Source organism: Marmota monax, unplaced genomic scaffold (genome assembly GCF_021218885.2).
Source record: "Marmota monax isolate L192 unplaced genomic scaffold, Marmota_monax_Labrador192_F-V1.1 WCK01_AAM20220418_F8-fsc00125, whole genome shotgun sequence".
NCBI lineage: Eukaryota > Metazoa > Chordata > Mammalia > Rodentia > Sciuridae > Marmota > Marmota monax.
This window is the reverse complement of record NW_026695235.1, coordinates 11,120,861-11,143,525: the sequence shown is the minus strand read 5'-3', so window position 1 is coordinate 11,143,525 and position 22,665 is coordinate 11,120,861. Positions and strand designations below refer to the sequence as shown.

General features: G+C 57.9%; 1 protein-coding gene across 12 annotated transcripts in view; it reads right to left on the bottom strand.

The window, feature by feature from the left end:
- Window positions 1–293: 293 nt before the first annotated feature.
- Window positions 294–22,665, bottom strand: part of Slc37a1 (solute carrier family 37 member 1) — a 61,920-nt gene continuing 39,548 nt past the window's right edge. For 7 of the 12 annotated variants that reach the window (XM_058577214.1, XM_058577216.1, XM_058577213.1 and 4 more), the window contains 11 exons: window positions 18,255–18,334; window positions 14,418–14,562; window positions 12,305–12,395; window positions 10,787–10,849; window positions 10,249–10,385; window positions 9,391–9,439; window positions 8,919–9,035; window positions 8,326–8,399; window positions 7,079–7,157; window positions 3,425–3,522; window positions 294–1,330 (listed from right to left, as the gene is read on the bottom strand). In XM_058577214.1, the coding sequence (XP_058433197.1) occupies window positions 1,160–1,330; window positions 3,425–3,522; window positions 7,079–7,157; window positions 8,326–8,399; window positions 8,919–9,035; window positions 9,391–9,439; window positions 10,249–10,385; window positions 10,787–10,849; window positions 12,305–12,395; window positions 14,418–14,562; window positions 18,255–18,334 (1,104 nt within the window). In that variant the 3' untranslated portion in view covers window positions 294–1,159. Of the gene's footprint in view, window positions 1,331–1,738; window positions 1,804–3,424; window positions 3,523–7,078; window positions 7,158–8,325; window positions 8,400–8,918; window positions 9,036–9,390; window positions 9,440–10,248; window positions 10,386–10,786; window positions 10,850–12,304; window positions 12,396–14,417; window positions 14,563–18,253; window positions 18,335–22,665 lie in introns of all 12 variants that reach the window. The other 5 variants (XM_058577219.1, XM_058577217.1, XM_058577218.1 and 2 more) reach the window with 5 other exon arrangements.

Sequence of the window (22,665 nt, the reverse complement as noted above, 5' to 3'; positions counted from 1 at the left end):
AGGTCTGAAAGCCTGAATCCACTCCACCCAGAACCCAGCGCATCACCCACCCAGCCCTACGCCTTGGCACAGTCAGGGGGGAACGCCAGGCTCACAGAGCACCCAGAGGCCCAGGTCTGCTGGCCCTGGCAGCAAGAGGGCCCTCTCCTGGAGGGGACAGCCCCAGCTTCCTGCCGACCAGCACAACCATGGGACGTGTCTGACCCCCGAGAAAATGCAAACCACACAGGCTATTTGGAAGTTTTCTTTCAGTGTGATGGAAACACGGGCAGAAATAATCAATATTCCCTGAGTATTCTGCTTGGATTTTTTTTAAAAACCCATTTTATTTCAAAAGGCAGCTAAGAACGTTGCTATAGCCAACCCAGAAAACAGATGTCCAGAGAGCCACTAGTTTGTCTTAATAAATAACAAAATGCCATTTGTATTCCTTTAACCTCAGATAACACATCATACATTTTAAATAAATATCCCCTCTGTTGCTATGGATCTAGAAACTGCTCCCGTGTTTGTGCATGTGACCGAGTCAAGTGGCTCAGAGATGCCCGTGGCTCTTGGTGCCCACAGCCAGGCCCCTTCCCAGGCCTCTGCCCCGGCCCTGGACATCACAGGGGACCAGCAGTGCGTGGCTGCAGACACCAGCAGGACGCCTGGAGCTGGGCAGGGGTCACAGTGTCCTGGGGCTGGTTCCTTAGGCAGCGTATTGCCATCTCTGTCCACTTCCTGACCATCAGTGTCCAGGTGGGGACCGAGTCTGGGAAGGGATGGAGAAACCTGTTGGGTAGTAGGGGTCTTGGTTCTGCCTTGGTTCTGATGCCAGGCAGAGGCGGGCTCCAGGCTGGCTGACGTGTCCTTGAGGTCCCAGGCCCGGCCTTTCGCTGCCCGTTCAAGTCCTCCGGGACCCGCGGCACGTGGTGGCCGGATCTCCTGCAGCGTGGGGCTCGTGCACTTTAACACTGCTGCTGGGTACCTGAGAGGGACGGGGCTGCCAGGTGCTGTGGGTCAGTGCCACGGGGCTGTCACATACTGTATTCAAGGGACTAGATGGACGCGCATCTGTGGGGCTGGGGCGGGCAGAGCTGTCCGTCCATGGGCTCAGCTAAGGCAGTCGGACAGCGTCCTGGACCTGCGCTGCTGTCCTGAGCGCCCGTCTGTGTGACTAGTGCCAGGAATTCTCAAGTCGGCCCTTGGGCCTTTTCCAGGAGCGTGTGCAAAAGGCAAGGGCGAGCCACTCAGGGCAGGGTCCTCCTTCAGCTTTCTCTCCAAACAGTTTGTGAGGGACGGGCTCAGCCCTTCCTCCACGGGACTCCGTGGTCAGTGTTCCTTCAGCCTGAAAGAGAAGGTAGACCAACGGGGTCCCTGCACAGGGGGTCCCACAGAGCACACCAACCCTCGCAGGAGCCCCTCTGCCCCCAGGGGCAGGTGGCTGCAGGGAGCCAGCTGGAGGGGGCCTGAGGAGCTCACTCAGGGGCAGGGGCAGGGGTGGGGCGAGGGCGAGGCCAGCCTGAGGCTGGGGACTGCAGCTAGAAAACACCGGGGTGACTAAGGAGGAAGCTCCCCACCGTCTCCTCGACGCGCAGGAGAGGCCACTGTCACATGGCATGGCCACACTCGTCACAGAAGAGAACGTGAGCAAAGCCATGTGCCTCGCAGGGACAGTGGCAAGCCCTTCCCTGTCTGGTCAGGGGGGCAGACGGACAGGACACCGGCTACCTTCATGGGGGGGTGACGGACTTACGGAGCTTGGCCCCCTGCTGTGAGCCCCGGGCAGCTCAGCTCCTTGTGTATGAGGCGGATCAGGAACTGCACCCAAAACAAAGACAAGGCCACCTGTCACTGCCTGGGGACATGAGCGGCCAGTGGGCATGACCTGGGGCCTCCCAGGCCCTCGCTCACTGAGGCCCCCGGGCTTGGGCTCTTCCTGCACAGCACCCACCAGCACCTGCCCAGGACACACTTCTCTTCAGGGTGCTGGCCAGGCCGGCCAACACACCTGGCCCAGGCTTGTCCTGTGTGTCCTACGTCCTCTGGGAAACTGGGACGCACTCCTGTTCACGTCTGGTTTAAAACAACTAGCCAATCATAGATGCCCAAATTGGGAACCCACAGTGGAGACCAGGACCTGCAGCCGTGGGCACTGGGGTGACTCGAGCTGTTGAGGTGACCGGGCTGGTGACTCTCAGGGGACTCCAGCACCAGGAGCTTGTCTTGGAGCCCACAGTGGCCTCAGCCTGGTGGCCCCAGCAGGCCTCCACCAAGGGCAGCTGCCTCCTCGGCCCTTCAGCTCAGCCTCCCGTCCTCCGTGAGCTCCAAGGGCTTAAGTCACTTTACAGACCCAGACGAAGGGTGCCCAGGTGTCCAAGCGTCCTTCATGTTTGAGTGTGATTTAGTCCCCTTCCCTGACTGACGCAATCCAGGGTGGCCCCACAAAACTGGAGTGTCCTGGACACAGAAGCGGGTTCCTGAGAGTAGTCCTGCTTCTGGTGGCCCCTGGTCTCAGAGAGCAGAGGTGCCCTCAGACCAGAGAAGAGGGGAGTCCTGGGTGGTGGGGACGTGGGAGGGGAGTCCTGGGTGGTGGGGACGTGGGAAGAGAGTTCTGAGGGCTCGTAAGCCCCACCACCTTGGGCCAGCACCCTGAAGGCAGACACCCTGTTTTCTTGGATGTCTGGGGTTCAGGTTGGAGTCCCAGGGGTTAAAGCTGGGAGAACAGGAGTGTCCCCACAGGCCCACGTGTCGAGGGCTTTGTCCCAACTTGGTGGTGCTGGGAGGTGGGGCCTTGTTAGTCCTTAGGTCATTGGGTATGTGCCCTTGAAGGGGACAGAGGACCTCGGGGCCCTCCTCCTTCTCTGTTTTGATCCTGGCCATGCGGTGAGCAGTCTGCTCTACCCAGGGCTCCCCGCATGATGTGCTGCCTGGACACAGGGCCAGAGCAACAGGCCAGCTAGTCACAGACTGACACTTCCAACGCCGTGAGTCAGAGAGACCTTTTCTCTAAGTTGATAATCGGCGTGTTGATAGTGACAGACAGCTGGCTAGCATAGCACTACATGGGTCCTAGGGCACAGTCCACTTTAGTTCCAACAGGCCTTATCATGCCCATTTTAATATGTGGAAGCTGTAGCCCAGAGAGGTTCAGTAACCTGCACCATCACACACAGGCTGGGGCAGAATCCAAAGCCACAGGGCACCATGCTCTGGGACTTCACACTGTCCTGCCTGGAACTACAGAGCAGAAGACTCACCTATTTCCGATTCTGATAGTTCTTTACCCAGATAAGGAACTTGGACCACGTGTATTTAGTGATGACAGAATAACCCCTATGCCCCCAGGACTGCAGGAATCCACAGAAAGTTCCACCAGTGTCTGGCCAACAAGCACAGAGAGCTCACTGAAGCCGCCTGGGTCACAGAGAGGATGACTCACCAGTAAGGCACAGGCGTCTGCAAACATCAGCATGTAGAACACGTTGCTCCATCCCGAGGGGGAGATGAGCCCCGCCAGCAGGGGGCCCAGGGCTGCTCCTGGAAGAGGCAGACATGAACATGGAGGCACCGGAAGACTGTGCATGGGGCCACCTGGTACCCTGTGCCCTGGGGACATGAGGAGGATGCCCGGCAGCCACTCACCGGCCACAGTGAGGAGGAGCATGGTCTCAGCATGGGGGGAGCTGGCCTGCCTTCCTCGGGAACCATTATAAGGATAGATGTTGATATTTTAAATGTCCATTCTTTTTTTTGGGGGGGTACCGGGACTAAACTTGGGGGCACTCGACCACTGAGCCCCATCCCAGCCCTCTTTTGTATTTTATTTAGAGACAGGGTCTCACTGAGTTGCTTAGTGCCTCACTTTTGCTGAGGCTGGCTTTGAACTCAAGATCCTCCTGCCTCTGCCTCCCGAGGTGCTGGGATCATTTTAGGCCACTGTGTCCAGCCTCAAATGTCCGTTCTTCTGATCCAACCTTTCCATTATTATTATTTATATAAAGAAATCTGAACCCAACACGCAGTGTTAGATATTCTTATGCTATAAAAATATTACTGGTAAATTTGAATGAGATTTGTAGGAACCAACAATCGGTCAACGTTGACTTCCTGGTTCTGATCACCGCACTGAGGTGGCATCGGGAACTGTCTGCGCTTCACCCTTAGAAAGCCATGTGCCTGTGTGCGTGAGAGTGTGTGTCCTGCACGTGGCTGTGTGGACACAAGAGAAGCTCGGGGCAAAGCTAACACACTGCAATTCTGTGAACTCCTATTTTTATAAGTTTCCTCCAAGTACAAAATTATGCCAAATAACATTCAAAAACCACGAAAGAAAAGGGCATCCTCCAAAGTGCCCGGGGTTTCTATGCGCGGTGGTCAAGCAGCGCTTGGTGTGTCCCTCGCGGCTGGAATTGGGGCACTCGTGGTGGGAAGAAGAAGAAGGGTTTTCTCCAGCTGTCAACTGAGACTGGGCCCCGGACAGGTGGCCCTCGTCTCAGGCCTCGGGACACTGGTTCAGTTTCTGGTGTTCACAAAGCACACGCTGCTTTACGACCTGAGAGGCAACTGTGTGCTCTGAGGCCAAGTCTCAGAAGATCCACCAGGTAAACACGCACTGCTCGTGCCAGTGGGTCTTCTCACCTCCCAGACAACAGGGTGGCCCTTAGCTAAACTTTTAAGATTATAAATCCACAAAGAGTAGGCACCACTGTTGGCAGACCAAGGCCCAGAGTGGGAGACGGCCTGGGATTCGCCCCAGAGCCAGGAACAGCAAGAGCACAGGGCAGGTGAGGAGAGGCAGGAGGGAAGGGGGCATTATGGGAGCCTTTCATACACAGTCCCATGCCCCCTGCTGACCGCAGTTCACTCTGCCCCTTCCCTGCCCACTGACACGGCACTGCAGCCTCTCCTCGACCTCCCTGACCAGACACACCAGCTGCAGAAGAGTGGCAGCTAACCTCTGGGGACACCAGGCTCCACGCAGGGCGGGGAGGCACCCAATCACGAGCCGGGGTCGGGGCACTCTGACACCCACTCCCACCAAGCACTGGCTCCTCCAGAGTCCAGTGGGACCCAGGCCTCTGAACACCGCAGTGGACACCCTCCAGGGGAGGACTCCAGGTGAGAGGCAGGCTCACCCTTAAATGTGGGGAAGTGGAGGCCAAAGTTCTCCCTGCACCTGAGGACGTTCCCAACACAGAGCGAGCAAACAGGAGGACGCTGCAGGGAAAGGAAGGCTGGGGTATAAGCCCTCGGAGAGCTAGGAGAAAACCAAGCTGACCCGTGAAACTGGCCATTTGTGGATGAAAAGCAGTTTGTTATCAGCAAGTTCGCGGTTCAGTAGCACGCACACGCACACGCACACGCACACACACACACACACACACTCACACACTCAAGAAACAGAAAACATCAATGAGCATGAAAAACATGACATGCAAAGCAGGAAGTCCAACGTGAAGTCTGGGGAATTGACTGAGAAGACATCTGGGAAAGGAGAAGAGAGCAGGTGAGCAGGAAGGAAACAGAAAGAAAGAATAGAAGGATCCAGAAGGCCGCAGCGGACTCCTGTTCTCCAGGAAGAACAAGACACAAACCCAGAGACGGCAGGAAACTTATCAGAGAACCACAAGCTCAGTGCCCCTAAATGAAGGGCCGGTGTCTGCAGCACGAGGGGCCCCGGGCGCCCCAGCGTGGGGGGGAGGGCTGCAGGGAGGGGGAGGGGAGCGCCCCGAGGATCCAGGAGAAGGCCCGGCGTGGGGACTGGGCGAGGAGTGACAGCAGACTTCCCAACCACCGTGGAGCTGGGAGACACGGATCTGCACCCGGTGAGAGCCGAGTCCTGACCCCAGGGACTTGTCACTTTTCAGCATTTGCCTCCTGAGAACTCAGGAAGCTACCAGGAGACATTCCCACCACGGCGGAGTTAACGGGATCTAGGGCCGAGGAGAAAGGGGCTCGTGGACCACGGAGGCCATGTGGTGCGGCAGGCGGCCCTGGGGCCTTGCGTGGCTACGTGGAAGGACAGTACCAGGGGACTGAAGGCCGTGGCGTGGAGGAGGGGACACCTGGGAAGGAACCTGTGGGGGAGCAATGCAGGTGTGGCCAGGGAGGGACACAGCCTGTGAGCTGAGGGTGGTGATCTGCTCCTGGCTGGAGGAGGGGAGAGCACCGAGCTGCCTGGGGACAGGCGGCAGGCTCAGGATCAAGTCCACCTTCCTCTGCAGGAGGACAGAGGCTGGGACAGGAGGGTGGGGCTGCGGGTCCCCTTATGCTTTGCTTTGATAAGAATCAAGTGGAAAGCGCAGGGCAAACTCAGTTGCTCTGTGTGAAAGGTGTGGACATGGCACCCTGTGCCCACTGGGCATGAAGCACGTAGACTTGGGCCACTAGAGTCCTGGCCTTGGACTGTGAGAAGGTGCCCATTGCAACCAGCGAGCTTGGCCATGATCTCACCCACGCGCGCTCCTGGACGCCCACGCCTAATGGACACGCCGGGTGCCTGCCGAGGCTCCGTGTCTCCCTTGGTCTTTCTTTGCCTTTGTCTCTTGGGTGGCGCACGTGGGCAGAGACAATGACTGAGACGCAGTGGAGGACTGGCGCGTGCTGTCTCCATGGTGACCGTTTCCCAGGCCCCGTGTGCTCCAGCAGGCAGCGTGGCCCAAGGGGCTGGCAAGGCTGCAGTCAGACCCCGTCAGACCTCCGACTAAGGGCAACCAAGCTAAGATGGGCGTGGCGGCTCCAAGGAGGTGACAGCAGATGAGCCAGGCCAGGGAGTAGCCCGGCGGGTCTCACCTTCCTCCCTTGTGGCAAAAGGGGTTCAGAACAAGACTTATTCTCCTACCCAGCCCAGAGGGTGTTGGAGGGGACAGGGCACCTCCGCTCACAGAGGAGGCGTCACCTCCCTTCACTAGCCACTCCTGCTGTCCCTCATTTGAAGAGAATCAAGAAAGAAGTGTTTTACTGCATGATTTGTATCTCCCCTCTTTACACCCTGGGCTGCTCAGATTTTAGGAGCCAGTCAGTCCTGATATTGGCCCTTGGAACCCTGGACACCTGTCAGGTAAGACGGGCTCTGGGTGGCCTTGCTGCGTACCTACAGACCCGGTGCCGTCGATGATGGCCGTCACGGTGGACAGGGCGTGAGCGTTCCCTTTCAGACTCTTGTGAGTGCCCTAGAAGAGGGGAAAAGGAACGTGAGGCTCCGGTTGCCTTGGCCCAGTGACATGCAGAATGTACTCCAGGGCCTGCCAACCACACACACACACACACACACACACACACACACACACCCATGCTCCCGGCTGCGCCGACCCTGGGAAGCCAACCAGGTCAGGATCTCCAGGACACAGGAGTCCTGGAAATACCGGCCATGGCATCTGACTCGCAGAACTCCCAGGGCGCTCTTGTAATCAGCTATCATGGCTGTCCTCTTCACGAGGCCCCACCTGGCTACGTGGGACACCTCCACCTCGCGCCACTCTGGCATGAGCATCACTGTGACACCCAGACTCTCCACAGCCAGGGCTGTTCTGTGACACATGCTAGATGTCACTGCAGTGCCTAAAGTCAACGTGACAATGCAGAGGTCCAGGAAGAGGGGACCAGGACAGTCAGGAGACCCAAGCTGGGACCCAGCGAGGCTCATGGGGCGGCAGGCAGGAGATCTGGCTTTTGACAGCTCCACATGTGGCACACATTGGGGACAGTAAGGAAGAGCAGGGCTCAGGAGCCCCGTGCCACGGACATGAACAGCACCTAAGAAAGCACAAGGGAGCCGAGGGATGTGCACCCAGTGGAGGATGGAAGGCACCCGCGGCCAGGCACCCGCTGCTTTGGTCTAAGGAAAGCAGTCCAGGTCCCTCCTCGGCCACTGTCCTGCGTGGGTGACCAGTGCTGGAGATCTGGTGTGGATCCTTCCAGAATCTTCCACACCCACAGATGTGAGCCTGCCGGCTATGCACATCCAAGAACAGGCTTCACATGGGCAGCTTCGGCAACACACTCAACACGAGGTGGCCAGGGCAGGCTGGCCCTGGGGGGACACTGACAGGGTGAAGAGGACCAAGCCCAGGCCTCCCTGTCCGCTGTGCTGCTCTCTCTGCTGACTCATCGGGACAGGCCCTTCCACTTCTCTGGGGAGCAAAAAGCTCATGGGGCTTCTCATGGCTCCAAGCGGGGGATCTCTTGGGCCAACCTGCCCAGGACCCAGGGGGAGGGTGGCAGAGGGCCAGCAGCAGGGACTCTCTAGTGCACAGGCAGCACACTCACACACAGGTGGCAATCGACCCCTGCTCTGCTGCACGGCATTTTCCTCTGTGGAGGGGGTGCAGGGTCACTCACCAGGTCAGCGGAGACGGCGGTGGTGATGAGTGCGTAGGGTCCGCTGACCAGGGCCCCGCTGAGGAGCAGCATGGCTGTGGGAAGCAGAGGGGGATTCGGAGGAGAATGGAGTCCCTGGGGAGAGCCAGCCCAGCCCAGTGACCTGCAGGACGCATTCCTCGAGTGTCAGAGGGTGCAGGGAGGGGCTCCAGGGTGCCTCCAGGCCGGCAGCTGAACGGCCCCCTCTGCCCTTGCCCAGAGGTACATCTGCTAAGTCCCTAAAGATCTGGGCTCCTCTTCAGGGGACCTGGGGCTTGGGGTCCCACTCTCCATGGGCAGCAGCTGCTGGCAGTGTGAGGAGTGAGGCCCTGGAGGCTGAGCCCAGGCCACGCGGGGTCTGTGCCAGGCGAGGCTGCACCCAGGACAGCTTTGTCTTAGGGGTGTCCTCTCACCACAAGGCTGTGCACTCGCGAGACATACGTGCCACTCCACGAGCCACAAGGTCTGTCCTGAACTGCCACAGGCCCACGTTCCCAAGCCGGGCTCTGGCGCACAGGAGAGCGGGCATTCTGGGTGACTGCTTTCTGGGTGACTCTGAAGGGGGTTGCACATACCCCACGTCCCCCCAGCCCCACTTGCAGACTTGTCAGCATGTCTCCCAAGGGCCAGGGAGTAACTTGCAGGTGCTGCTGGCAGGAAGTCCAACGGTCCTCTGACTTCATGCTGCTGCTCTGGGTGAGGGCCGAGAGGCCAGCTAGAAGGCTAGTGGAAGGGCCTGCCCTGTCCCCAGGCTGAGCACACCAGCTGCTTGGCCTCTTGCCACAGCCCAAGAGCGCGCCGGGCTGACTCTCACAGGCTGGCTGGGGTCCCACTGCTGCCCCGAGCTCTCCCCACCACTCACACCTGCCGACACCAGGCCTACCACCCTGGGGGCAGGAGTCCCGGGTCTCACCCCACGGGACGCAGGCCTATCAGCCACACCATGTGCTCCAGTTACACCAGCCCAAAGCTCCTGGGTTTCTGTCCCCCAAGTTGTGGGGTCAAAGATGCGTGTGGAGGAGAGAAGAGCAGCAAAGGCTCACTCACCTACGGTGGCCTCCAGGCCCATCTTGCTGACGGAGGAGAAGACGTAGAGCTGGACGGGGAGGGGACGGGAAATGGGGCTTACTGGGAGCGCCGCAGGGCACGCAGGTCCCTGTGTCCTAAAGCCAGCACCCCAAGAGTGGGGTCCCCGAAATCACGGCCACGCCCCCGCCTGAAGACAGTGCCTGTGGGGCACCAGCCCACCCCAGGTGTGTGGGCTCTGGACCAAGCTCTGGGGTCCCGGGGTCACCTGCACGGTGGGCTCAGAGCTGGTGCTGATGGCCACTGGGCAGCTTCCTCTGAGCTCCCGGATGGAAGGTCTTAACTGCTGACTTGGGTTGCCCACCTGAGCAGCTGCACCCAGGGATGGCAGGGGGCACCTGAATATTCCTTGAATGTCCATGGCCCCAGGTTGACTGAGAACTAGGCCTTATTTTGGGGACAGTGGAAAGGCAGGTGGACAAATGGCTAGACTGCAAGGTGGTGACAGAGTGGCCTCTAAGACATCAGAACACAGCAATGACCGGCCAGCACTTCACTGGATCTTTAGTCAGAGAGGCAGTGCCACCGTCACCCCTGGTTTTCAGATGAGGAAACTGAGGCACAGAGAGAGGTCACTTGCTCAAGGTCGTGAGCAACTGAGGACCTAAGGAGCAGAATGAGACCGGTGTGATGGGGCCAGCAAGCCTGGGGTTTGGGAAGGCCCTGGGTCCTCAGGGCTGGAGGAAGCTTGTCTTGGGAGAGGGACAGCAAGGGCAGGAGGGGGGGGGAACCCCAAGACAGCAGTCAGGACGAGACCTCGGCCAGAGGGGAGCGCTGTGCTGCCACGGGGAGGCTCGCGGGAGGGAAGCGGAGCCTTACCGTGGGGGCCGCGAGCAGAAGCATCAGGCCACAGGTGGAGGCCCGCTTCTCCAGCCGGTCGGAGATGACACCCGCCAGAATCCCACCTGCCACAGACAGGGACGGGCTGAGGGGCCAACGCCCAGGCCTGGGCTGCTCTGGAGGGAAGGGAACAGCGGGAGCCAGAACGGTCTCCTCCTGGCTCTGTGCTCGTCGGCCACAGGTGGCCTTCAGGGGTCTGTGCTCCTACAGGCCTCGCCCGGTAGGGTTCCATGTGAGCCCTGGAGGAACCCTGGGGTCCGGGTTGAGGTTTTTAGGCCAACCAGGAAGCCCCTTCACTTGCTAGGGTACAAATACTGCCTCTCCTCACGTGCCTGGGGCTGCCATTTCTGAGGGCAGCTTGTTGAAGGACAGAGGCAGGGCCTGGAAGATGGAGGTCCCCCCAGAGTGATGGCTGAGCTCACTCGGGTCCACAGATCCCTCCCAGCAGCAAACTGACTCATGGGTGTGAACAGCAAGGTTAGATACTCCCAAAGAGAACAGCGGGCGACGAACTCACCGAAGATCCCGCCCACGTCGAACAAGGTGGAGAGCTCGCCGGCTTTCTTGGCATCGAGGTGGTCTGTCAAAACGAGCGGACTGTGAGCTCCGGAGGAGCCCCAGGGGAATCTGCCCCCAAGTGCCACTTACGTCAAGGAGCAATTTACCTCCACTTAAAAAAGAACAAAAAAGCTATACAGCGGCTGACGATACTCCCAGCCCAAGCCCAGAGTGGCCAGCCCAAGCCCAGAGTGGCCGGTCCAGCCTTGCGACCACCTGCCTCCAGTTGGCAGTGCAGGACGGCACAAAGGGCCATCGGCTCAGGACAGGAGAGCCTGGGAAGCTGGCCTGTGCCTCGGGCCAAACAGGAGTGTTGCCACGCACGCCCGGTACACGGCAGGGACCAGGCCTTCCGGGCCCCAGAGCAAGACAGAGGCCTCAGGGTCTCCTCTGGACCCCACAGCTCTGTGCTTCAAGGAGGCTGGGCAGCATGGGCAAGTCCTGCTGTCACATGCAGGGAACTCAGCTTTTTTCAGTCACTCAAACTGGCCAGGCCAGCAGTGTGAGATCTGAGTCTGAAAAGTGTCACCCTGTGCTGTCACATGGGAATAAGGAGAAAGAAAGTGCATGGCCTCCCGTCAAGGGCCTGCCCTTTGGCCTGTGCTGTGCTCCTGTTGGAACGAGGGGGGTCATCAGGGAGGGAGCCTCAGGGAGCTCCTGGCAGCCTGCACCCACCCTCTGTCCGCCACCCTGCAGGCTGGTCCTTCTAGGAGTGTGATGGACAGATCCTCCCTGACCCTGAGCTCCCCTCACATCTACTGGCTCCAGAACCTCAGGCTCTCCAACCTCTACCCTCAGAGACCACCTGCACCTGCTCTGCTCCCTCCAACCCTCCCACATCCTCAAGCTCCCCACCCCGGCTCCTCCAAGACTGCCTCTCCCCTAGTGGCTTCTCCTTCTTGCTTCCCCAGGCCCCCTGGGACGGGGGCGTGGGGTGCTGCAGAGACACCCCACCCTGTCCACAGGGCTCCACCTCCTCCACAGGCCCCTCTCCTGGGCTGCTGAGGCCCCCTTGTCATCCTGCGTGTCTACATGGGATGCGAGTTGTACTCTGGGGAGGTTCTGTCATAACCCACAGCTTCAGCCACTGCTGGGCTCCAGAGACACAACACGGTCAGTCTGCCCTCGAATCAGAATGCACCTCCCAGAGGCAATTTCCAGGCCAGACTATTAAGGGCTTATTATCTGGATCCCTCATGGCCCACTGGTTCCAAAGTCCAACGTGGCCCAGATTTAAATGCAGGCTGCCCAGAATAGGAAGCACCCCATGGAATTAGGGGCCGGAGCTGGGACAGAACACTCAACCCTTTAAACCCCAGGAAGGTTATTAGTAGGACAACAGAACTTGATCTCCAAACTCCCTCCGGCTGGGCTGCCTGTCGCCACGTTGGCCCTGGGGTCATGGTGCACGGCCATCTCCAGGCACCAGTTCGCGGGGTTCAAAGCTGTCAGTGCCTGGAATGGACTGCATACTCACCCACGCTGGTGATGTACAGCGGGAGCCAAAAGAGGAAAGTGTAGCTGACCAGCTTGGCAAAGAGCAAGCAGAGAGAGAACTCAATCACACCCTGCAAGAGAGAGAGCGAGCTGGTGAGACCACAGGCAGACTCAGAGCAGGACTGCCGCAGGCAACCGAGGAAGAGCCACTCCACGCCTGGGAAACCCGGGGCCTCCTGGGAGAGGGCCACCCACCCCACAGGACCACAAGTGCCGAGGGAGCCCAGCTGCCTGTCAAGGGGAGGGCCGTCTTCACGGCAGAGTGGGGTCGATGGACTGCACCCTGCTGTACGCATCCCATACTGCCTGGTGCACTCAGGAGTACAGGAGTCGCACAGGGCACGGCCTGGGCCATCCACCTGCTTTTGAGCATTTAATGTCTGCGTCTTCCCTGAAGTCACTGTGAATTACAACAGCCAGGACACCCTGGACAGCCCCCCTGCCTCCAGGCTACGGCATCTGCTGGTCACAGCACAAACCATGGATGCTGTGGAAGACGCAGGGCAGCGGCGAGTACACCGAGGCTTGGAGTTGGGTGGGTTCTGGGAGCCCATGACACAGTGGTGGCACCTGTGACACAGTGACTCCAGATCCCACTTGGAACACGTGAGAATCCCAAAGACGCTTTGGTGCTGACTGCCATGATGTCTGCGCATGCCGTCATCCATCACCACTCCACCCCTCCACCCCTCCACCCCTCCACCCCTCTAGCCAGCGGGGTGGCTCCTTGGGCACGCTGTGTGAGGGCATGTCCCCTGTGAGGACACAGTGTCCCCTGCGTCCTGACCCGGTGCCTGGCGCGCTGCTCAGTGTTGTAACTGAACCATCTCCCTTGGTCCTCAGATCACTGCAGGTGGGAAGCCAGGTTACGATGGGGAAGAGGAGGCTCAAAGGGCAGGGCCACAGAGCCGGGCAGTAGTGGCCGAGGGCTGGGCCGGCTCCCGGACCCCGTGTAGGGCATCAGTGTTAGGGGTGGCACACAGTCAGGCACCGAGAACCCTCGGCTGTTACTAACACAATCTTAAAACTGATTTCACGTAATGTCCCATCTCCACGGGCTGCCGGCAGAGGCCTTCCCATGATCAGGTGGCCAGGCCTGAGCCCCGGTGTTTCCCACTGGCTAGAGGCCGCCCCAGGTTCACTGCTGTGGACCCAGTTTCCTGGGGGCCCTGGTGGCACCCTCTGTCCTGAAGCAGCAGTTCTTGCCCTTTAATTCTCTTGACTTTTCAGTTCTGGGTCACACCGTTCCCATCCCTGGCTCCTCCCTGTCCCTCTGAGTGGGGCCACTCATTCCCCACATGCTCTGGCTGCGTTGAAAGCGGCCCTGGGGCGGGTGCTGCTGTGTCCCCTGCTTCTGCTCTTGGCCTTGGCCTGCGTGGCCTCCAGCCCTGGGAGGGACGCTGCCTTCCCTGTCCTCACGGCTGAGCAAGCCCGTGAACTGAACAGGAGAAATGAGAAGACACCAAGAGTTCTCACCACCGCGCCCCTGCCTCCACCTGCGTACACAGCCTTGTCCTGGAGTCTCCCCATGCAGGCAGACTGCCACCACAGGACACTGCCACCACGGACAGCGGCCCCAGGGCCAACCCAAGGAAATCTGTAGACCAGGACCATGTCCAGACACTGAGGCCCGACGGCTCCTCTCTCAGGCACTCTCTGCCTCCCCTCGGTCTCCACACCCCGACTCCGCATCCTCCTGCTGGCACCCAGGGCCGGCATGGCTTGTGCTGCTGAGGCACTTCAGAGGGGGAGAAGACGGAGCTGGACCCGCCTGGTGCCATGGACCAGGCACAGGTGAGGTCCCTCCCCAGGTCACACTGAGGCCGTTGGGAGGAAGGTGAGAGCCCCAGGGCTGGCTGGGGCCAGGGAGAGAGAGAGGGCCTCAGGGGCAGCCAGAATCTGTTCTCCAAGTGAAGACCGGGAGTCTCACTTGTCTAGGAAATCCCTGACTTTCCGAATGGAATAGCTAATTTCAACCAATGGAAATAGCAGCATGCAACTAAGCACTCCTGCAGCCACACCTGGCCCTGAAGCTCCGGTGCCACCCCCACTTGCTACCCGCCTTCTTAGTTAGCATCCCGGCAGGTACTTACCGGGATTCTCAAGGCCCCCGTGAAGCTGATGGCGGTCATGCTGTTCCCGCTGTCCCCTGGCAGGACGACGACGTGGCTCGGGCAGATGGAACTCTTCCCGTCAGCCATCAGTAAGCACTGCATCTCTGGGTCCTGGGTGAGGGTCCGTTAGAGAAAAAACACAGGTGTCATCAGCTGGCAGGTCTGGCTGCAGAGAGACAGCGCCCTAAGCACTCAGTGACGCTGTCCGGCACCACTCGGGGACATGATGACCGTCCCACCACGGCCAGTGCTTTATGATCGCGTTTTATGAAACACTGTGAAACACAAAGTCCTTTGATCTAGACATTCTAGCAATCTGAGAAAAATGTGAAAAGTGAAGAAATGTTTACAGGATAAAATAAATGTTGCGCAACTGCGGAGAAATGTTGGTCAATACAGTTTGTCCTCATAAACGGCACACCTTGAAGTTCTTAAAGAAGGTTAGAAGATGTTTAACAACATAGGAAAATACTTCAGCACATGAAATAATAACACTCTCATTATGATCTCAAAGAATGCTTGCATCCTGCTGGGTAGGTACTTAACTACAGGATCTTTGTCTAGACAGAAAAAAGTTAAAATCTAAACAAGGGTTGTCCCTGAAGGAAATGTAGGTAAGAAATTTTTATATAATCCTGAATTTTTTAAGGAGTTCACAATGGACATATATTATCAGAAGCAGTATTATTTTAAAATTCATAAACCAATTCTGATTTTTGTGTTTTATCATATTCTGAGCATTCCTAAGGGACAAAGTATGCACTTGTTAAAGTGTAGAAGAGGACCCCCACGTCAGGGAGGAGTCTGAAGTCAGAATGAGGCTGATCTGGAGAGTCTCTTCATGGCTGCACTGGAAGGTAAAGCACTGAACAAGAGATACTTCTCTGTGTTTTAGACTTTTTGCAACATCAAAGAGGTTTTATTGTATTTATCTCCCTGTGACCTATGGGAGCCGGATTCTAAATACAATAAAAATCCTCAAAAAGAACAAGAAATGAAAATGGTGACGCACTTCACACCTACCCCTGGTACTTAGAGTTCCCTCAGGGAGACACAGAAATTAGGGAAAAGGTGGTGGTGGTGGGGCGGCTGCAGCAGCTGCATTCCCACATGGTGGCCTCAGGTGCCCGGGACCTGTGTGGTCCCAGAGGCTAGGAGCCCTGACCAGGACTCGGATCCAGAGCTGGGCTGACTGACATCTTCACACTGACCCGGACAGTCTGATGCTTCCGTGTGGCGGTGAAGCCCAGGGGTGAAGCCCTGCAGCTTCCCAACACCGACTCCCTAAGGTGGAGGAAATCAAGGAGCCGCGTTTTGAGTTTGGGAGTTGACTCCCTCTCAGGAGCGATGCTAGGAGACGCCATCACCCGCAGTGCTGCACCCAGGACTTTCCTGGGCACCCAAGAGCCCTGAGGCCAGGCTGGCACTGCCCTACTGTAGCAGTCTTGGGGGCAGCCCAGGCTGGTTGGTCCCCGGGTCTAGACTGAGAACCGCAGGACACCCCTGGCTTTTCTAAACAAGGCGTTGGTGAGCCGGTAGATGAAGTGCAGCCACACAGAAAATGAAAGGGCAAAGGGCCTGCTTAGCCAGGAAAGGGGCGCTCTGGACTGTAGCCACACACCAGCCCCGGGGCCACAGAGCAGCCCCAGATGCCGGGCCACCCCACGGCCCTTCCAGGACTCCTAGGGTGCTCCAGGGCGCCACCTGCTGGGCGGGCTTAAAGCCACAGACCAGGCCCTGAGCTCCTGCAGCAGAGAGGAGCCCAGCTCTGTGCCGGTGGGGAACAGGCCCTGCGCCCACATCCCCGCCACCCTTTTTGGGTTTCCCTGTCACCAAGACCCAGTCCCTTGTAGTGTGGAGGAGATGGAAAAGAAGACACAGGGCCAAAGAGACCCTACTCTTGACCCCTACTCAAGCAGGTTTCAATCATGCAGGGCCTGTGGAGCCTGCTGGGTGCAGGGGCTGCTCGGACCACAGCACTCCCCTCTCGGGATTTACCCTTTCGAGGAGCAAAGGGCCCTCTACTGTGAAAACCCAGTGGGTCCAATCTCCAGCAGGGCGGGTGCAGGAGGGGAGGGGACAGGAAAACAGACACACTATCAGATCAACGCTTAGGCACACATGAGGGGCATGCGCAAGAGGGCCCCAAGCTGTCTGCACCATGCTGCAGGAAGGCCACCAGGGGAGAGCTTGGGACACATCTGTCCCAAAGGTGCAGATGGAATGACACAGTATGAACACGCCCGCCCTGTGTCTTTTATTCTGAGCCACAGCCAATCAGAGAGGCTAGGGAGGACAGTGGCCTCAGGGATGGCACGTTAGGACCATCCCAAGCAATTGACCACCAACCCCAGGAGGACCAGAGGAGGGCTTGCTGCTTGCCCACGCGACACCAGAGCTCTGGCTCCTTCTCGCGTTCACTTCCCTGGCCTGATGCTTCATTTAGCCACTAAGGATGCGCCCGGCACCGACAGAGGCCACAGCACCGTGTGGGAAGTGGGAGGTCGGTGCCCGCGCATCACTCTGGGCAAGAGAACAGCCAGGGTGTCCCGCCATGCTGATGGGACACTGCCTGCTGACCATAACCAAGGGCAAGGGCCAGGGGCAGGGGCCTGCTGAGAGTGGATGCCCAGCGAGCTGCCAGCAACCGTCTGGCCCTGTTCCTATCTCCTTTGGCCTGAAATGACCTGCTGGGCTTCTAAATATGTAACTGGCACTTTGGTGGCATGTTAGCGAATAGGCTTTTATAGAAGGGACAGAAAAGGAAAGAGGGAAGCTATACTCAGAGCAAGGCTAGTTTCAGATGAGGACATCAGAACAAGGGCCTGTGGTCCAGATCAGAGGAGAAGGTCAATCAATCTGTAGGAACATCAGGAGCTGCATCCAGGTGGACATTAAGATGTGATTTTTAAACCTATAAACTCAGCAGTGAATACAGACTAAAGCATTTTTGATTGCATTAGCCAGTGCCCACACTCCCTAAGATCCAAGGAAGACGAAGCACTAGATATTAGCTTCCCTTTATTAATGTTTCAACCACCACAAATAAATTTCCCCAGAAAATAAAGAAAAAAGTATGTTGATATGTTTAGCCTTTAAGCAATTTGATGTAAAAAGAAAATAGCTTATTTCTAGGATTAAAACCAGGTCTGAACTGGCCCTGGATGCTCAGTACAGTCAGTTAAGTCACAGGGATGAGGGGCTTCTGGAAGAATCCTGAAGGAGAAGGGAGGGTAAAGGCCCCGGGTGTCGGCAGGAGCCTCCCAGTGCCACAGAAGAGCAGCAGCTCAGCAGCTCTGTGCCTCATCTGCAAGGCGGGAGGGCGGGGCGCCTGCGCACGCTCTTCCTCTCTCCCCCACCTGCTCTTGGGTCTGGGGTGCAGCTCACATCCACCCCTGCGTGCTCCCTGCCGACCCCTCGAGGCGCAGGACCTGTGGGCTCCTCCTGCTCTGCACCCTGCACCCTGCCACCCGTTGAGGGCAGCCCCCGGGAACAGAGAGCTCCTGCTCGGGGCCCTCCTGCACACAGCCCCACCTCTGCTCACTTCCCATCTGTCCCCACCTCCCCTCCCCCCAGCAGGGAACAGTGCTGGGACACCGAATGCTGGAAACAGCTGTTGAACGAGTGAATCACTTTCACGTTTGATTTAAAACATAAAATAGGTTTGGCTTAGTAGCCAAAGAAGGCCAAGCTTTACTGGTGAAACTCCGAGGTCCAAGTTGTAAAGACCCTGGAAGCTGGTGGCACACCCAGGGGAATGGGCGGCCCTGTGGCTGAAGGACCTTAGGGCCTGCAGCCCGCGCTGCGCGACTCACCAGAGGCCTGCTCTTCTCGCCGTGCAGGACTGGCTTGTGGAGTCTGAATCTGTCCACTGTGTTCTCGTAGCCTTTGGAGTGCTGGGAGGAAAAACGTAGTTAGAGCAGTTATTCAATCAACAGCCAGAAATTCAGCTACCTTTACCGTGGCAAGGATACCTCCTGTCCCCACAAACACGACAAAGAGAAAATACGAGAAATAGTTCAAATAAAACAATGGGCTGGAGAGTAGTTCAATTTCACCTCCAGAGTCTCGGACCACAGAAGGCGAAAATAAACTCCTTTCTTAAAGAACAGACGGAGACGCAGGGGTGAGGGAGGGACACCCGATGAGGGCCACCTGCTATGGGGGCCAGGCAGCGTCCCAGGGGTCCAGAGACAAGCTGGCTGGAGCTGCTGTCACTGTCAGGTGGACCACCAGACCCACGTTGCATGCAGGGCTCTGCGGACCCCCATCTGAAACGGGGCGACAGCCCTTCTGAGGAAGCCTGGGCTTAGTGCCTGCAAGGGAAATGCCCAGGTCAGGCAAGGACCCGGTGTGTCCCCTCACCAGGCCAGTCAGAGGCAGGGGCTGGCCTGCTCTCAAAGCCAGCATGCATGTACGTCCTCTTCCCCGTGGACAAAGCCCAGGCCTTTCAGTCAGGGACACGGGCTCAAGGCAAAGCCCATCCCACAGCCCCTCTGCAGCTCCGGGGGACAGCTAGGCACAGCAGTGAGGAGCCTTGGGGAAGTGTCCGGGAAGGGAAGGGGCCTGCGCTCCTTCCCACTGGCTAGGACACAGATGACAGAGCTGGAGTCCAGCCCCCATCTGGACTGACCACCCGCTCATTCACTCACAGTTATTAAGCCTCCACTTTGTGCCAGGCACTGTTAGGACTGCTCGGGGTGGACCATCTTGGCCTGAAACCCATGCCCAGGGGTACAGCAGTGGCAGGAGCCTGGGTCCCTCAACCCTGGGACATGGCTCACCCTGGGCGGCTGGCTACCTCTCGACTTGGTGAGGCAAGACAGAAGTACCTCTCCACCTGGTTTCGGTAGAAGGCTGTGCGTTTCCCTTCTGCTTGGAGATAACAGCATTAAATCTGTCAAAGCCCTAACATGGGCCCTAGATTGGGGTCCCTCACAGATGCCATAAACCTAAATAACACAGAGAGCAGGATGAACCGGAAGGACCAATCCCAACAGCTCCTCAGTAGCAGGAGGCCGATGCAGAGACACATTGCTTCATTAGCATCCTCCGACTTGAGGCAGACAGGAAACAACCCCCAGCCTCCAATTCACAGTTCTTGTGATTCAGTTGAAAGGAAAACTCGTTGGGAAATTCAGTTCTGGGCTGGACCATGGCTACCAGTTTGCAGGACATGGGGACAGAGGGGCATGCTAGAAGCACCCGGGGAAGTGGCCATGAAGCCCCTGATGTGGGTAACCCCACAGGACAAACACGCTTTCCTCAACAGAAAAATAAACACAGCGACCTATCAATGAGAGGCTCCAGGGACATGCTGGCCAAGGGGTGGACAGACCGTGCTTGGACCTGTTTAAGCACCACACAGAACCCCGCGTGCCACAGCCCGGGCACTGACGGGTGTGGTAACAGAGAACACCTGGGCCTTAAAACCCACGGCAGCACCAGGAGGCGGCGCGGTGAGGGCATGGTTCAAGCTCAACTGGAGGGTGCAGCTCAGAGTTCACAACCATCACCACGCCCATCTCACAACAGATTTGTCACCTTCAGGAGCAGACCCTCCCGCCCCCAGGCCCTGCCGCCCTGCGCCCACCCATCTGCTCTCCGTTTCTCGAGTTGACTCTTCTGGGTACTTCACACGGGGGGCTGGGCGCAGCTGAGTGGCACGGCACTGGGACGTGCACGGGGCTGGGGGGTTCACCGTGGAGTGCCCTGCACCCTGTGCTCTATTCAGCTGCTCACCAGCCGGCACACTGCAGCTGCGACCATGTGGTGGCTACTACACATCATGCAGTAACATCCGTGAGCAAGCTTTACGGAGGACACGAGCTCTCTCCCTGGGGAGGTTCTGGGGAGTGGCACTGCTGCCACACGCAAGCCTACACCTGACTCTTCAAGGAACTGCAGGGCTGGTCCCCACGCGAGGCCATTCACACCTGCACTGCAGTGAGCTCCCACCTCAGGGACACTTTTTGTCTGTCGCTGATCCCAGCCATCCCATGGGGTGTGGATGTACCTCAGTGGTTCTGAGCACATTTTCCTGATGGCTGGTGATGCTGAGCAGCTATTCGTGTGTTCACGGACCACTTGTATACCCTCCTAGGAGAATTGTCTGTTTGGATCCTTGGACCACTTTTTAACTTGGTTGTCTTTTTTTTTTTTTTTTTTTGGTACTAGGATTGAACCCAGGGGTACTTTACCACTAAGCCCCAGCCCCAGCCCTTTTAATCTTTTGAGATAGGGCTTTGCTAAGTTGCTGAGGCTGGCTTTGAACTTGCTACCCTCTGGCTGCAGCTCCCAAGTTGCTGGGACTAGAGGTGTGCACCCCGTTGTTCCTGGCTAACTGGCTTGTTGTTTGATTCCTGGTTTTTAACAGCTCTTTATATATGCAGGTACAGTCCCTTATCAGACATGATTTGGAAATATTTCCCTCCCTGTTCTATGGAGCTGTGCTTTCACTTTCTGGGTGGTTCCCTTGGAATGATGCAAGTTTTGATTCTGTGCGTGGCTTAGGCGCTGCCTGTTGAAGTCCAGCTGCACTGCGAGGTATCTGAGTGTGGAAACTGGACCTAACTGTGCTGTTTGGAGGAAGGGCCCGGGAGGGGTGACTGGGGCGAGATGAGGCCATCGGGCGGAGCCCCACAACGGAATCCTGATGGCTTCCCGAGGACTCATACACAGGCAGGCTGACCCTCGCCCTGCCTGGTGCTATGGGATCTACCAGCAGGAAGGCTGCTGCCAGAGGCAGCCCTCGACCTTGCACCCCAGAGCCAAGGGCACTAATAACCTCTGTCTTAACACTCACCCGGCCACAGTATTGTGTTACTCACAACAGAAACGGGACAGGTACACCCCTGCACTCTTGGCATCACACCCGAGGGCACGCCAGGAGGTGGCCCGCGGAGAGGGTGAGGGCAACGGGCCCCACGTGAGCTCAGTGAAGTGCTCAGAGGAGGCTTGGCCTGAAGTCATGAAGACGCACTCCTTGTTTTCTGCCAAGGGTTTTAGCTCCTATTTAGGTCCCTGGTCCACTTTAACTTATGGTGTGGTGCCTCTGTCCCAGCGCCTGTGTTGTGATGACCCTCACCCGCTGGACGCCCAGTGCTCCTGTCACTTCGACTGCCCATCAGGACGAGGTCCTCTCTGGGCTTCTCAGTCCCACCCACTGTGCGTCTGCTCAGTTCCGGCAGCTCTGCAGGGAGCACTGAAATCAGGGCGATTGTTCCTCCAACTTTGTTCTTTTTCCAGACTGTTTTGGAAATCCTAAAGTTCATCCTGTAATTATTTTAACTTTTTTAGGTTTTTAAATTTCCATAACAAAAACTCTAAAATATTGGAAAAAATAAGGACCATATCATGAAATAACACCTCAGAACACAGCTCCCTCAGAGCCAGTCAGCTCAAAGGTCTTCCTGGTGGCCTGCTTCCTACCTGCCCCCCGCCCCGCCACACAGAGGAACAGCACTCTGGGTGGGCCAGGCTGCCTCCCTCCTTGCTGGGGCTGTGTCAGGACTGTGTGGCAAGACGGGGCACTCAGTGGGACATGTTCTCAGAAGAGGGAGCGCTGGCCGTCTGCAGAAGCTGATGCAATGTCCCCAGAATCACGCCAACTTCTCCATGACCCAAGGAGCAGCCCCAGGGACAGGGAGGGGAAGAGGAAGAGGAGCCATGCCCCAGGACCAGGCTGTCCCATGCCCTGCGGGCACCTGGGCTCCAAGCGAGCTCAGTGAACTGCTCAGAGAAGATTCGAAGAGCAAAATGAAGCAGAGGTGGCAGCCCGGGTGCACGCACACCGCGGGAGAAGAACCTCCCGGGGCCCAGGCCTGCTCTGCGGACTCCTAGGGGCTGGCTCTGAGGAAGACAGGCCCTTCCCCAAGCCCCTGCCCTGCCTGTCCACGTTGCCCATCCCCAGGCCCAGACACTACTGGGGGAAAGGCCCGGCTAGGTGGAGGGGAGCCCACGTGCGCCCCACAGAGGCTCTTGGAGCATACTGGGCACAAACTCGGCTTGAGTCTCTACAAGCCCCAGACCCCGAACCCCAGGCCACGGCAGGAAAATGGCTTCAGGAACGTCCTCTAGTGACTACAGTTTCAAAAGCCATACTATGTTTAATCATCCAGAAGATAGTGGCTCTCAAAATTCATTTTCTTATTTTTTTGTTTGTTCGTTTAGTAAAACACCAGAACCCTTTGTTTCAAATGAACTGTAGGCGGAAGCCCTACCAGTC